Genomic DNA, 17,042 nt, shown 5'->3' on the forward strand with positions numbered 1-17,042 from the left:
TATGGAGTTTAAAATCAGAATATCTATCAGGCACAAACTACACAAATTTAGCACCAAATTATATCTGCACTTTTCATAAATGATCTAAACATGATGCACTTTCATGTTGGGAATGTACAACTGGTACAACCTTTTTATTTCAGTGATAATGAAAGGCTTGTATTTTTTTTTAAACAACCTGTCATGTATTTTTCAATTTACTGCATCTGCCACAGATCTGCATGAAATTAGGCTTATACTGTTAACAGCAGTGTCCTATTGTTACTGAGGCCCATTCTCCAATCTAATTCTATGTACAGAAATGTGATTTCCCATGTTTTCAGTTCTTGGGTTTAAGGAAAGCAGAGCCAAGTGAATTAAACTAAATGGGGAGAAAAGTTAAAAGTAAGGGAAGAACTTTAAATGTAGACTAATGCGCTGTTGATTCCTTCATGACACATCAACATAGAGTATTGCAGGTTCTGCTGCACCGGTCTCGAGAGTGATGCATCATTGTCACTCTTATACTCACTCAGACATGAAGCTTCAAGTGAATACAATGAGTCTGGGAGAGAGTGTATATAGTGCAGCAATGGCTAGCTATTCAACATGTTTCTTAATGTTAACAGTAACACACTCACATTAATAAATAATGCACACCAAATTTCCCATGGAACATGTCAATATACAGACTCAACATATTTACATTCACAAATTTACTGTGCATGAAAACATATTCAATGAATTAAAGGCTTGCAAAAGGCTCTGTTCAACTCATGTATATTCTATTGAACACCTGAGCTTTCAAGAATTAATATTCATTTTATGCACAACATGGATTAAACACAACCCAATGACCACAAACTGATGAGCACTTGGGTCACTTTTGAAGGAACAAGGAATTCTTTCCTCTCCAGCCAAACTTAACACTGCGGAACTTCTGTGGCTGTCTTCTGTGCTTCATGCTGACTCTCCAGATGCTCAGTTTTTCTTCTCCAGCTTTGCTTCCTCGACCCTTGCTGTGCACTCACACTCTTCTACTTCCTCTTTTTTTAAATTCCTTCAACACCACTCATTGTAGCTGGGATGTTCTATATCCCATTTACTCTTGCTCCAGCTACATTATTCTGAAAAGATACATCAATATCTGAGGAAACTTGGAATGAAATTTTTAAATTGGTTAATATGCCATCACTATGTGCTCGCCATTCCTTCATACAATTTAAGGTGGTACGTAGAGTCCATATGACTAAAGATAAGCTACAGGTGTCCCCCGCCTTTCGAATGTTCGCTTTACGAAACCTCACTGTTACGAAAGACCTACATTAGTACCCTGTTTTCGCTTTTAGAAGGTGTTTTCACTGTTACGAAAAAAAAGCAGCGCGCGATAAAAAATTCAGCGCGCAAAAAAAATCAGTGCGTGATAAAAGACAGCACGTGCCCCGAGCAACCGCCCTCCCCTGGATTTGGAACGGCATTGCTTTAACATGTACCTGTGAGCAGCCGCTTGTAAGATGAGTTCTATGGTGTTGGAAAAGCCTAAGAGAGCTCGTAAAGGTGTTACACTTAGCTTAAAACTAGACATAATTAAGCGTTTCGATCGTGGTGAACGAAGTAAGGACTAAGTGAGTTTGGTTTGTGGAAGCTGACGAACATGATGTTGAAGAGGTTTCGGCATCCCATCACCAAGAACTGACAGATGAAGAGCTGATGCAATTGGAAGAAAAAAGGATAACAATTGAAACCGAATGCAGTAGCGAAAGTGAAGCAACTAGGTGAGATTTTCGCTGCGATGATAAAGTACGACTTTAATTTTGAAAGGGTACGTAGGTTTAGGGGATATTTGCAAGATGGTTTGAGTCCTTACAAAGACCTGTATGATAGAAAAAAGCGCGAGGCTCAGCAGTCAAGCAAGCCTTCCACATCAGCCGCAGCAGACGACAAACCTCGACCTTCGACACCGAGGTGGGCAGTCATAGGAGAAGATGAGCTGCCTGCTCTAATGGAAACAGACGATGAGATGACACCCCAGTGTCCCACCACCCCAACACCCAGGCCGCGAACAGATACTGTACCGATTTACGGAGAATGCAGCAGTAGCCGGGAGGCACACAGCACATCTTTAAAAAAAAGCCGAAATAAACATGCTAATTAATTAGGTGCTGCCCCACACGTAAATGTCGGCCCAGATCAAAGGCGATGCAATCGGCAATGATCTGGGCCGACAATTACATGCCGGGCGGCACCTAATTAATTAGCTTGTTTATTTCGGCTTTTTTCTTTAAGGATGTGTTGGATGCCTCTCGGCTACCGCTGCACCCCTGCGTGCTTTGTGGTTCGGTATCTGTCGGCAGCCTGGAGGGTGCGGGCCACTGCACCAGCCAACTTGCGACGACTCAGTCTAACACACCATCATCAGTGTGCTCGGCGCTGAACCAATTCTGGTAAGTGATACTACACTGTACATACATTATTTCTACTTTATATCGGCTGTGTATTTTGACGTGTTATTTGGTATGATTTGGCAGCTTCATAGCTTAAAGGTTACTGGAGAGCGCTTGCGCCGTGTATTTGCCAACAGTGCTTGCGTGAGATTTTCTGCCGAAGGTGCTTGCGTGAGATTTTCGCTACGGAGAACAGTGCAGTAATGATTGTGGAGAAGTATTTCTACTTTATATAGGCTGTGTATTTATCATATCATTCCTGCTTTTACTATGTGTTACTGTTATTTTAGGTTTTGTGTTATTTGGCATGATTTGGTAGGTTATTTTTGGGTCTGCGAACGCTCACAAAATTTTCCCACATAAATAAATGGTAATTGCTTCTTTGCTTTATGACATTTCGGCTTACGAACCATTTCATAGGAACACTCTACCTTCAGATGGCGGGGGAAACCTGTATCTCGTTTTTATTTGGCTATATCTCCCTACTGTGACAGATGCAATAATGGAGAAGCTTCATTAATTCATATGTTTTGGACTTGTCCATGTCTTGAAAAATATTGGAAGGAAGTTTTTCAAACTTTTTCTTTACTTTTCAAAATCAATTTTAAGCTTAATCTTCTGACGGCCCTATTCGGTATTGTTGCAGGACAAGATATCAAGTTGAAGACATCAGATTTACATATCTTGGCCTTCAGCTCTCTTATTGCTAGGAGAGCGCTTCTGTTTAAATGGAAAGATCTTTCTCCTCCTACTCATGCTCAATGGTTATGCGATGTTTGTCATGCTTAGATTTAGAGAAGATTCATTGTTCAATTTCTGAATCTTGTCAAGAATTTCAAACATTGTGGGGACCCTTTCTGAATTATTTTCCAAACTTTCAAAACCCTTAACTTGCTGTTTAAATTTAGATGTTAGCTATTATTAATTTTTATTATACAAGAAGGTATTTTACCATTTTTTCTCCTTAATAAACGGCTTTGGTCTTGGTAGGGGTTAGATTTTTTTTGTAATAAATTAGTATATTTCAATATAACTTTGACTAACCTACATGAATACGGGGTAATGAGATTGTTATTATGAATAGATGTAATGTAATTGGTAGTTGTTTTTTTCGACCTTTATATATACTTTCTTGTACTCTGTATTCTTCTATGTAGAAACTAATAAAAATATTGAAAGGGAAAAGATATCGCCAAATCTATTTTCAGTACTATATATTCAAAGGGTGTTGACTTTTGCCCTGAATCTCAAAGCAATTTCTGTGAAATTATATATTCTTCTCATCTCTCATCCAAAGTAAGCTGCATCTTGTTCACTCCATTTTAGAGACACTCAAGCACCAATAATAGGCCTTTCTTAAGATTGTGGTGTGGAACCCATATCTCTATTTGTATTGACACCTCTAAATTTCCCCAAATAGATCTGCTGGATCTCTGTATTTGTTATGATTGTTGGGTTTCAATTGTTTCATACCTTTGTCCAGAATGCCATAGATTCCTCACATAAACTGTTTACTAAGGATGATAGTCCTAATGTCCTATGATACTCTGCGATGCAGACAATAGGATTAATATCATTAGGTACTTGACAGTCAGCATGCAGACAATTCTGATATTTCTGTCCTTTGCTTTAAAGGAACACTCACAACACTTTCTTCAGAGCTCTGAATCTGCATGTCTCTTTCTGATTACCAGTTCTATTGACAAACTTTATCCTGATTCTTCATAACAAGGTCTTATTGAAAGTTGTCCAATTGTACATTGTGAACATTTATGTTCGAAACTTACACTGTAACAATCCAATGGCCATGACAATGTTGACCAAGTGAACTGGATAGTTGGTAAGAGACAATCATCCTGAGCGGAGACATTTTACAAAATTACAGAAAGTGGGTGTGCTTAATTCTACCATTACGTACCTAATGCATGGTACCACTCACAAGCTGCATGGCCTTGAAGGAACAGCCAGAGATTTGAAGCAAATAGAAAATGTTGCAACACACATCAAAGTTGCTGGTGAACGCAGCAGGCCAGGCAGCATCTGTAGGAAGAGGTGCAGTCGACGTTTCAGGCCGAGATCCTTCATCAGGACTAACTGAAGGAAGAGTGAGTAAGGGATTTGAAAGTTGGAGGGGGAGGGGGAGATCCAAAATGACAGGAGGGAGAGGGATGGAGCCAAGAGCTGGACAGGTGATTGGCAAAAGGGGATACGAGAGGATCATGGGACAGGAGGTCCGGGAAGAAAGACAAGGGGGGGGGGGAACCCAGAGGATGGGCAAGAGGTATATTCAGAGGGACAGAGGGAGAAAAAGGGGAGTAAGAGAAAGAATGTGTGCATAAAAATAAGTAACAGATGGGGTACGAGGGGGAGGTGGGGCCTAGCGGAAGTTAGAGAAGTCGATGTTCATGCTATCAGGTTGGAGGCTACCCAGACGGAATATGTGTTGTTCCTCCAACCTGAGTGTTTGCGTAGAAAATGTTGCAACAACTATTACAAAAAATAGAGGATAGTGGGAAAGAAAGGGGAAATGGGTGAACGATTATGATGTGTTTATCTCAAAATGCTTAGAAAGCAACAAATCCACAACTCCCCTGAATTCCTCTAACCAATAAAATTGGTCTTGGTTTTCTATTACTTCTAGTATATTATCAACTGTTTCACGTTCACCCATTGCCCCAGTGACTCAAATGCTGATTCAGATATTTGTTAAATGTTATGATGGTACCTGCGTCACCAGCCTCTCAGGTCGTGTGCTTCAGACTGCAGCCATCCTCTGGGTGAAAAAAACATCCTCAGGTCTCCTCTGACACCCACTTCTGTGCCCCACCCCCGCCAGCTTCTATCCTTAAATTTAAACTCTCTGGTTTTGGATGTATCCATTACAGAGAGAGGTTTCTCACTATCTACCTTATTATTGGCCCTCCTAATTTTGGTATGACTCCATCTGGTCCTCCTTCAGCATCCTCTACTCCAAGGAAAACAAACCCACCTATCGAGGAGCTTTGTTCTCATAAATTAAACATGCCAATTCAGGCAACATCATAGTAATATTTTTCTGTACCTTTTCCTGTGCAGTCACATACTTCCTACAGTGTGGTGACCAGAACTGCAGCTGCGGTTTGACCAAATATTTTTTTTTTTTTTTTTTTATAAAAGAGTTATGCCATAACTTCCATGCTTAGAAGATGTGAATGAACCAGGAAAATTGCAGTTGCTGAGAGCTAGATTTGCGGCGTTCAAGAGCAGTTATCTGGACCTGTAGAAGAAGACCGGGTACAACTTATGGAAGGCTATAATAAGAGCAAAAGAAGCAATTCTGAATTAAGTTAGAGACACATTCTGATTGGAAGTTCCCACCTGTTTCAAAACAGCATCAATGATACCACTGTCCAAGAGGATCAGGGTGAGCTGTCTCAATAACTATCACCCAGTAGGTCTCTATCAACTGTGGGGAAGTGCTTTGGTGGGGGGGTTGGTTGGTTATGGCTAGAATTAACTCATGCCTGACCAATGACCTGGACCCACTGCAGCTTGCCTACCATCACAACAGGTCTGCAGTGATGACTCTTACTGGTTCTCCACTTGATTTTGGACCACCTGAACAACAGCAATACCTACATGATTACAACTCAGGCACACCTCAAGGATGTGTGCTTAGCCCATTGCTTCAGTCTCTCTACATTCGAGACTGTGTGGCTAAGCACAGCTCAACTGTCATCTATAAATCTGCCTATGACATAATTGTTGTTGGCATAACCTCAGATGGTGACAAGGAGGCATACAGGATAATTGGCTAGTTGAGTGATGTCACAACAACTTTACACTCAACATCGATGCTACCAAGAAATCAATTGCAGACGTCAGGAGGGAAAGTAAGGGAACATGTACCAATCCTTATCAAGGGGTCAACAGTGGAAAGGATGAGCAGGCTCAAGTTCCTGAGCATCAACATCTCAGAGGATCTTTTTTGAGTCCAAAGCATTGAGTCAATCATGAAGAAATTTGCAGTTTGAGAATATTTGATATGTCACCAAAGACTCTACCTAATTACTACAGATGTATTGTGAACAGCGTTCTGAATGGCTACATCATCACCTGGTACGGTGGTTCTAATGAACATGATCAAAAAAAAAAGTATTGTAGAATCAACCAGCTCCAACCTGGACATCAGTCTCCATCCCAAAAGCAGTGCCTCAAGAATCATTAAGGATGCTCACCATACAGGACATGCCCTCTTCTCATTTCTACTGTCAGGGAGGAGGTAACAGGGGGTAATTCCTGCCTGAGCAAGGACCTAGACTCACTGCAATTCTTCATACTGTCAAAACAGGTCTACAGTAATGCAATCTCACTGGTTCTCCACTTGGTGGTGGCCCCTCTGAACAACAGCAAAACCTACATGAGTTTGCCATTTATTGATTACAGCTCAGCGTAATTGATAATACTCAATATTTTAGGGACAGTTTCTTCCCCTCCATCATTAGATTTCTGAATGGTCCTTGAAAACTGCCTCGGTATTTTGCTCTCTTTTTATACCATAACTTTTATTTTTCTTAAGGTAACTTACAGTAATTTTTAGATATTGCACTGCACAGATGCTGCAGAACAACAAATTTCTTTCCTGGGAATATTCAATGGATGTTGCCTGGCCTGCTGAGTTTCTTCAGCATTTTGTGTGTGTTGCTTGGATTTCCAGCATCTGCAGATTTTCACTTGTTTGTGAATTTCACAACATGTCACTGATAATAAATCTGATTCTCATTATGTGTCCTTGCTAATGAAAACTACATTCCATATGCCATTCTCATGACTGTAGCTACCTGCACTGTCACCATTAGAGATCTATGAACTTGTAAGCCAAGGTGTTTCTCAGTACTCCCCTTGGTCCTACCATTCAAGGAGTATGCCTTACCCATATTAAACCTTGCAAAATGCATCACCTCTCACTCGTCATAATTAAATTTCATCAACCACCGTTCTGCCCCATTTACCAGCTGATCAAAGTCATTCTGTAACAGAAGACTATTCTTCTCATTGTTAACACCACCCCCGATTTGCAATTACTTTTTTGCTGACTAGCTACTCTGTCTCTTTCCTTAGGCCAAGAAACTGGGACAATATTTGTACTGTAATCTTGGTTATAAAAATACACAATAAAACAGAATCATTGAATCGAGAGAGGGGAAGAGAAAGCAAAATGTGCTTTTCAGAGATTTGTCAGATCTGTACATTAAGCGGTCAATTTCTGCAGCTGATATGATCTTTGGTAAATATTTGAGAACTGCATTCTAAACACACAAAAATCAGTGCAATGCTTTAATACTAAACCAAGTATAAAACATAGATAATTTGGCCTAAATGCATCAGCTGACAGTGGCAAAAGCAGTGTTCATCTGAGTCTTTTTATACAGCTCTACAAAGACAGATGTCTGCAACGGTCTGATAATTTTAATGTAAAATCATCATTGTGTTGTTGTGTCTCTTTTCTCTGTTCAGAGTACGCCACTGATAAAGACTTAACAATATTGGCACAACTCAGCAAAAATTAAATTTGCCCAGAATCCACCTGACTTTATTAAAATTCTGTTTGCTGGAGACCACCAGAGTTTGACACCATATGTTAAAGTATCCAGGAATTCAAATAAAATTATGCTTTTATCGATTAAATAACTGTGAATATTATTAAAATTCAATGTACTATTAAAGCACAAATGCATTAATTGTGTTTGCAAGATATCTCATGTTATCAAGAACATTTTTCTTGAATTAATTATATGTACTTCAGATATAAGGGAGAATAGCAACACTTTATTACCAATAAGTAACTGTATTAAAATAGTAGTGGTGGGATGATGTGCGCTGTATGGCCTTAATTCATCACTAAAGATCGCTCGTGGTACAATGAACAAGATAGAACAATAATTGGTTTATTGGCAAGGCAATTAAAATAATTTTTCATTAGTGGAAACAATCAAAGAAGTATATAAATATTGGAAATGCTCAGGTTCCTACAAAAAGTATTACTTTATCTTGGGCCAAACAGGGCTTAAAAAAAAAAAGGAATTGTAAATGAAAAGTAACAATAGTGAAAGCAAGACAATCTGTCGAAATGCAGAAATTAGGTCAATTTTTGGATTAATACAGAAGATGTTTACCAAATCTTGCAACACTACCCAGAACATTTGCACATCAGCACTAAAGAACAGTGATAAATGAAGTTCAGCAAAAAGAAGCAAATGGCATAATTGGTCATTGGTTTGTTATTGTCATATACTCTGTGCTACAGTGAACTACTTTGTTTTACTAGCCACCCATGCATCATCATCATCATCAGGTGCCATGCCCAGTTTGAGCTTTGACTGCCATGGCCCACACACTCCTGTTTCGGGTCAAGTGGATCAATTCATTGGTATTCATTTCCAGTTCTCTGGCTGCTGTCTCCATCATCATTTGTCTTTGTCTTCCTCTTGCTTTCTTCCCTTCAATCTTTCCCATAATTACCGTGCACTTTAACTCCTCTTTCCTAATCACATGTCCAATGAAGTTACGTTGCCTTTTCATGATCTCATACATTATTTCTCTTTTTTTGTTTGCTCTGTTCATGCTATCCTCATTAGATATTCGTTTCGTCCATGATATTATTTGCATCCTCCTCAAAACCACATTTCTGCTGCTACAATTCGTTTCCTCATGTTACTAGATATTATTGAACATTCTGAGCCATATAACATAACTGGATAAACATAACATTTCAGTACTTTGAGGTAGGTTGTCATGCCTAGTTGAGTATTGGTCAGTATACTCTTCATTCTTGTAAAGTTGTCTTTTGCCATGCATGCATCAGGGTATCAAAAAAAAGTGTATCATAATCTCACTGGTCCTCACTAATTTTTATAGATGTGTCATAGAAAATATCCAATTTGGATGCACCATGGATTGGTACGGCAGCTCTTCTGCCCAAGATGGCAAGAAACTGCAGAGAGTTGTGTTCACAACTCAAACATAAATGGAAACCAGCAGCCCCTCATGGTCTCTGCCTACACAACTCACTGCCTCGGTAATTATCTACAAAATCAAAGACACCTCCAGATATTTTCTCTTCACCCACCACTCATCAGGCAGAAGATATAAAACCCTCAAAGCTGGCAACACTGGGCTCAAGGCCAGATTCTGCTCTGCTATGGAATGGACCTTCTGTATGATAAGATGGACTCTTGACCTCATAACGGCTTGCTTGTACTGCACTTAATCTGTAAATGCAACACCATATTCTGCATTCTGTTACTGCTTTTCCCTTGGACTATCTCAAGAAACTAGCATACGTTATACAAGGGAGATATGTGAAGTAAATATCTATCACTTCACTATGACACATGTTGAAAATTATAACTATAGGCCAGTTAGTATGAACTCAGTGGTTGGGAAGATGTTGGAGTATTGTTGACGTTTCAGGAGAGATCCTTCAGCAGGACTGCTGAAGAATCTTGGCTCAAAATGTTGACTGTACTGTTTTCTGTAGATGCTGCCTGTCCTGCTGAGTTCCTCCAGCACTTTGTGTGTGTTGCTTGGATGATGGAATTGATAGCTTTGCTGCAAAGTTTGCTGATAAATATGAAGATAAGTGGAGGAGCATGTAGTTTCAAGAAGATGAGAGGCTACAGAAGGACTTAGACAGATTAGGAGAATGGGCAAGGAAATAGCAAATGGAATATAGTGTTGGGAAGTGTATGGTCATGCACTTTGGTAGAAGAAATAAAAGGGTAGACTATTTTCTAAATGGAGAGAAAATACAAAAAACTGAGGTGCAAAGGGACGTGGGAGTCCTCGTGCAAGATTCCTTGAAGGTTAATTTGCAGCTTGAGACTGTGGTGAGGAAGGCAAATGCAATGATTGCATTCATTTCAGGAGGACCAGAAAATAGAAGCAAGGATGAAATGTTGAGACTTTATAAAGCACTGGCGAATCTCAGCAGGTTTGGGCCCCATATCTTAGAAAGTATGTGCTGAAACTGGAGAGGGTTCAAAGGAGGTTCATAAAAATGATTCCAGGATTGAATGGCTTGTCATATGAAGAGTACTTGATGGCTCTGGGCCTGTACTGACTTGAATTAGAAGAATGAGGGGCGACCTCATTGAAACCTATCGAATGGTGAAAGGCCTTGCTAGAGTGGATGTAGAGAGGATGTTTCCTATGGCAGGAGAGTCTAGGACCAGGGACACACTCTTAGAATAGAGGGACATCCTTTTAGAATGGACGTGAGGAGGAATTTCTTTAGTCAGAGAGTGGTGGAATTCTTAGCCACAGGCAGCTGTCAAGGCCAAGTCTTTATGTATATTTAAGGCATAGGGTGATAGTTTCCCAATTGGTCAGGTCATGAAGGGATATGGGGGGAAGGCAGGAAATTGGGGCTGAGAGGAAAATTGGATCAGCCATAATGAAATGGTAGAGCAGACTCGATGAGGCCAAATGACCTATCTGCTCCTATACCTTACAGTCTTATGGCTGCTGCTTTAACTTATAGATCAGCAGCTGAGTTCAGCCATGAACCGGATGACAGTCTAGAGAAATCATTTAAGCTTGCAGTATTTTCACTGACAAGGAGAGTGAAAAATAGTGCTCAAATTGGGAAGGAATTATTAAGAACTGAATTTAGGAGTGAAAAACATCTCATCAACTCCTAGTAACCAGATATTTTATGTTTGTTACAGGTGTTATTGATGGGTCCAAGACAGGCATTGACTATGGTTACAAGAAGGGCCTTCTTAACAGTGGAAGTAGATTGAGGTAAAACATTCTGGATCCAGTAAAACATTAGAACATATGGAGAAAGAGTAGGGGTCTACTTTTTCATGACATGGCTTTCCATAAGCACTAACATGAGATTAACAAACTCAGTTTCATTTGTTTCTGTATGACTGCTTTATAAAACAAAATGCTATTAAGCACAAACCATTTTTGCCTTATCAACCAGCATCAAATGACACAACTGAACAATCAAGTGAGAAATGTCAAAGAAGCATTGAAGAAACAAGTCTTTCGAGGATGATCAGGTTAAATCTTTTTGCTAAACTACAGACTGACAACACATCCCAGAACAGTTATACCTTTGTTGAATTACTAAATTGTAAAAGGCTCGGAACACAACCACCCACAGTTTATCCAAATCACAAGGGGACAATAGGAGGGGAAGACCATAAAAATATTTGATTCAGCTCAAGCAGTGACACCACTTTCACGTCCATAAGTGGACATCATGCCAATGACAAACAAGAGAAAATCTGCAGGTGCTGGAAATCCAAGCAACACACACAAAGGGAGGAGAGAGAGAAGCGCGCTGCGTGTGCGCAGTCCTCCGGTGAAAAATGATATCGTATTCGTTAAATAGGGGCCGTGGACAATTCTGATTTGATGGAGACAGACGTGAAAACACAGAGGAAGGTCTGGAGAAATATCTGAAATGCCAGTTCGCTGCTGTTGTTACTGCGCAGTCGGGAATCTTCCGGAGGGAAGGCCTCAAAATCCCCGGCTTTGTCTGCTGTTGGTGACCGAGATTGAGGTCGAATCATTCGGACAGAGATGGCGCTCAGTACTTGGTGTCAGAGAGCTGATTGGAGGCTCGAAGTTTTCGGATGACTCGAGAATCGGGCTGTGATCGGGCATGATAGGGAGAGTTTTTCTTCCTTCTCCTGTCTGCGTGAGATGTGGAACATTTGAGAGACTTTGAACTTTTTACTATGCTCATGGACTTCTTCATCAAGTTATGGTATTGTTGCACTGTTGTAACTATACGTTATAATTATGTGGTTTTGTTAGTTTTTTCAGTCTTGGTCTGTCCTGTGTTTTGTGATATCACACCGGAGGAAATATCGTATCATTTCTTAATGTATGCATTACTAAATGACAATAAAAGAGGACTGCGAGTCTTCATAATCTAATCCAAATGCTGGAGGAACTCAGCAAGCCAGGCGGCTTCTATGGAAAAGAGTAGAGTCGATGTTTTGTTCACCCGATGGGTCTTGGCCCGAAACATCGACTGTACTCTTTTCCATAGATGCTGCCTGGCCTGCTGAGTTCCTCCAGCATTTTGTGTGTGGATCATGCCAATGACTCCAGTCCATTTGGGAAGAACCAAATGACCGATAAAACCTGAATGAATTAATTTTGTAAATTATAATATTTAATTCACTCTTATTTTTCAAAAAAGGAAAATTTATGTTTATAAGATCATGAGACCTAAGAGCAGAATTAGGCCACTTGGCCCATCTATATTTATAAATGATTTATATTAATATAAGGGATAAGATACTTGCGCACAGTTTAATTAGGGATGGGTGGTAAACCAGATGCACGCATTCTAGCAGTTTAGTATTTCCCTCTTTATTCTACATTGTTTGGGTTCAAAGTAAGGAATGAGTACATGTGCACACACATAATTGCAAGCACATCATATTTTCTGTATCTAAATTTGAGAGCACCTCCACCCTGCAGGAGACACCCAAAACAGGCACAGAGGTAGATGGAAACTGTATCAAGGAATTCCGAGCATTAAGTCTGATTCAGTTCTTTGACTACTTGTTTTGACAATGACGATTATCTGAGTGTGGATTTAAGTTGATTTGGGGTCATATCCAGTAAGCAGAATTTATAAGAGTAACCTGGAAACTCTGTGATGCTTTGCTGCATTATATACAGATACAATTACTGAAGTAGTAACCAAAAAGAGCCAATGAAAGCAGTGGTGATTACAGGGAAATCTGTATAATTACCACGGAGATGGAGCAATAGCTCTCCTTTCAGATATGATGAATGTATCTGGATAATAAGCTACATGCAAATTGCTATATTGTACCCAAGTTTATACTCATTATATAAACACGCACTCCATGCACAAGTTTAAGATTTGAATGTATGGCTATTTTAAGTTTATACATATTCAAAAGCTGGTGATGTAAATTTACACAATTCCCCATGATTAAAATCTATTATTTTCTTATGATCATAAATGGAAGAAAAAATCAAACTATGAATGTAACTCATTAAGATATTGGCAGAAAATACACCAGCCATCTGACTAAAGTAAATAAAAAGCAACATAATTCAAATGCATAAGTGGAAAGGAATTTATCAGGTCAAATATTTAACATGCATCTGAAACGAATAAAGCAGCATAAGTTTTGAACACTGTCATTTGGAACTGTGATTTTCCAGCAATTATTCAGCTCAGGTAATGATGATAATAATGTGCAAATGACAGATCTAGCTCTTTTGCAGAAAAACAGTTTAGTATGCAATGATTTAGGGAGAAAGTGATAGTGCTGCATTTAACACCACTTATTCTACCAAGTCCTTTTAAGGACTCAAAACATTCATCTTATCCACTACAAATATCAGTAACCATAATGTTGTTACAAAATTGTTTTCTAAGTAAAGTCAACACAAATTCTTTGGGCTGGTATTGCCCCTTAATCAAAACTAACTTTATACAGTATTAATATTTGGTCTTACAGTAGTGTTTTCTTCTGTTCTTAAATCTTTGGAGTGTGAAAAAGAGCCGCTGTTTTTAAGTAATTAAGTTGCAGTAATTAAGTAAAAAGTGTTCCTTCATTAGTACTAAATTTGAAAACTGAACAATTACAAGTTATCATTAACAAGCTTTCATGATTTTGTCAGTGAAGAGGTGAGAGAGTTAAATGAACATCAACAAATGAAGCTGAAGTATACAGTCTAGTTAATGATTACATCTTGCTGGTTATTACCCAATCATTCCGGCTGGTTAACCACTTAAAATCCTCCCAGCATTTCAAACACAAGAAAAGACAAATTTGAAGAACAGGAGCCTAAAATTTTTCTAAAAATTCTCCCTCCTTCTTTAAAGAAATAACAAATGCATTATTTAATATAGCACCATTGTACATCAATTTAAAAAATACAAAATAAGGACATATTTTATAACTTACATTCGACTGCTGGGTGAGATTTTCCGTCCATCTCTGAACCATGTAACTTGGGGTTGAGGGAAGCTGGAAATTCTTGGTGCCCTGATAACTGCAGCATTTCCTTGGGAGACTCTCAGATGTTTTTCGCCACTCTCAAAGTCTGCCATATCTAAGAAACAACATTTATAGCCAGTCAAATTCAGATATACTGCATTGATTCAAGAAGGGTAGCAGGGATCAATGACAAACCCAAACCAAGTCATTACAGACTAATGAGTCTCATGTCAGTGGTTGACAAATTATTGGACAATATTCTGAGATACTGGATTAACTGAAGTTTGTCAAGGCACAGGTTAATCAAAGATACCATAGCCTTATCAAGGGGAGATCTTGTCCGAAAAACCCAGTGAACTGTTTGAGGAGGTAACCAAGGGTACTGAAGAGGCCAATGCGGTGATGTTGGTCTGCAGTGGAACAAGAATCAGAAGGGTGGAAGAACTCAGCGGGTCAATTTTTAATCTGCAGAGGGGAAAAAAATGTAAGGTGATTCTCTGGGTTGAGACTGTATGTCGGAATCTCAATTTGAAACATCAACTTTGCCTCAACAAATGCTGCTTGACCTTCCAGCATTCTGTTTCTTTGTACCAGTTTCAAGCATTCCTCTCTAGTCTACATGGACTTAAGACCTTTGATAAGATCTCACATGGGAGATCAGTCAAAAAAAAAATTACAGCCCATGGGATCCAGGTCAAGTTAGCAAACTGAATCCAAAATTGTTTTGGTAAGGGGAAACATAGGTGACGGTGGAGGGCTATCCTTGCAGTTAGACGTGACCAGGCATGTACCATAGAAACATATACATCAATATGGATGTGAATATAAAAGAAATGATTAATAAATTCACACATGACATGAAAATTGGTGGTATTATTGATAGTTAGAAGAGTAGTCTTGGGCTACAGGACATAATTAATGAGTTGTTTGAATGGCCAGGTCACTTAATGCTGAGAATTGCATTTTGGATAAACTAGTAAGATTAGAACATACGCAAAAGAACGATTGGGCCTGGGGCATCATAGAGAGCAGAGGGACCTTGGTATACATATCCAAAGATCCCTAAAGGTGGCATCATATGTAAGTAAGTTCATTAAAGTAAAACACATTGGAGTCTTATGGTATAGGCCACAGTTAGAATAGCATGCACATTTCTGCTAAGTAGCTATTGATGTACCCTGAAAAAAAATGCAGAGGGAATTGATGTAATTTTTACATGAAGCAACAAACAATACGGTGGGGCAGTGCAACAGGTCAAGCAGCATCTGCCGGAGCAAAGTTTTGAGCTGAATTGTTGACAATTCCTTCCCTCCCACAGGCACAACTCGATCCAGTGAGCTTCTCCAGTAGATTGTTTGCTGCTCTGGATTCCAGCATTGGCAGTCTCTTGTATCTACAGAAGACACACCGGATAACTGAACTTGTTTTCCTTGGAGAAGACGAGGCTGGGGGCAGGCGTTGATTGAGGTGAAGCAAAATAACGAGGGGCATCAATGGGTAAGTAGCAGGAAACTGTTCCCCAAAGCTGGGGTGTCAAAAATTAAACATCAGAGGACTTGGGCAAGAGGTGAGAAGTTTAGAGAACACTTACAGCAGTGTTCTTTTTCACCAAGAGGGTAGAAACATAGAAAACCTACAGCACAATATAGGCCCTTCAGCCCACAAAGCTGTACTGAACATGTCCTTATCTTAGAAATTACCTAGGGTTACCCATAGCCCTCTGTTTTTCTGAGCTGTCCAGGAGTCTCTTAAAAGACCCTATCGTATTCGCCTCCACCACTGTCACCAGCAGCCCATTTCATGCACTCACCGCTCTCTGCGTAAAAAACTTGCCCCTAACATCTCCTCCGTACCTACTTCCAAGCACCTTAAAACTGTGCCCTCTCATGCTAGCCATTTCAGCCCTGGGAAAAAGCCTCTGACTATCCACACGATCAATGCCTCTCATCATCTTATACACCTCTGTCAGGGCACCTCTCATCCTCCATTGCTCCAAGGAAAAAAGGCCGAGTTCATTCAACCTATTCTCATAAGGCATGCTCCCCAATCCAGGCAACTTCTCCTCTGCACCCTTTCTTTGGTTTCCACATGCTTCCTATAGTGAAGCGACCAGAACTGAGCACAGTACTCCAAGTGGGGTCTGACCAAGGTCCTATATAGCTGCAACATTACCTCTCAGCTCCTAAACTCAATCACAAAATTGATGAAGGCCAATGCACTGTATGCTTTCTTAACCACAGAGTCAATCTGTGCAGCAGCTTTGAGTGTTCTATGGACTCAGACCCCAAGATCTCTTTGATCCTCCACACTGCCAAGGGTCTTACCATTAATACTACATTCTTCCATTATTGAAGTCTGGAACACAGGGTCAGAATTAGTGATGGAGACAGTGTGTCTCACATTTAACTTGTATTCTGAGGTGCATTCTAAGGCATAGAAGGTTACAGAATAGATAAATGGGATTTGTGGAGGTAGTCAGTTGATCACAACTGTAGATATGATCGGTTGAAGGTCCTATTTCTATGCTGTACCATTCTATAACCATAAAACTGGATGTCTCTTAACATGGAACGTTTATTCACAAACATAATTCACAACCGAATGGCAGAGTGGATTTCCAACAGCCCTC

At 39.8% G+C, this 17,042-nt stretch overlaps 1 protein-coding gene across 5 annotated transcripts in view; it reads right to left on the bottom strand.

Moving 5' to 3' along the window:
- LOC140187285 (protein sidekick-2-like) overlaps positions 1-17,042 on the bottom strand; it is a 971,472-nt gene that overhangs the window by 390,093 nt on the left and 564,337 nt on the right. For all 5 annotated transcript variants that reach the window (XM_072242443.1, XM_072242442.1, XM_072242441.1 and 2 more), the window contains exon 4: positions 14,381-14,528. In XM_072242443.1, the coding sequence (XP_072098544.1) occupies positions 14,381-14,528 (148 nt within the window). The remainder of the gene's footprint in view (positions 1-14,380; positions 14,529-17,042) is intronic.

Source organism: Mobula birostris, chromosome 24 (genome assembly GCF_030028105.1).
Source record: "Mobula birostris isolate sMobBir1 chromosome 24, sMobBir1.hap1, whole genome shotgun sequence".
Classification (NCBI taxonomy): domain Eukaryota; kingdom Metazoa; phylum Chordata; class Chondrichthyes; order Myliobatiformes; family Myliobatidae; genus Mobula; species Mobula birostris.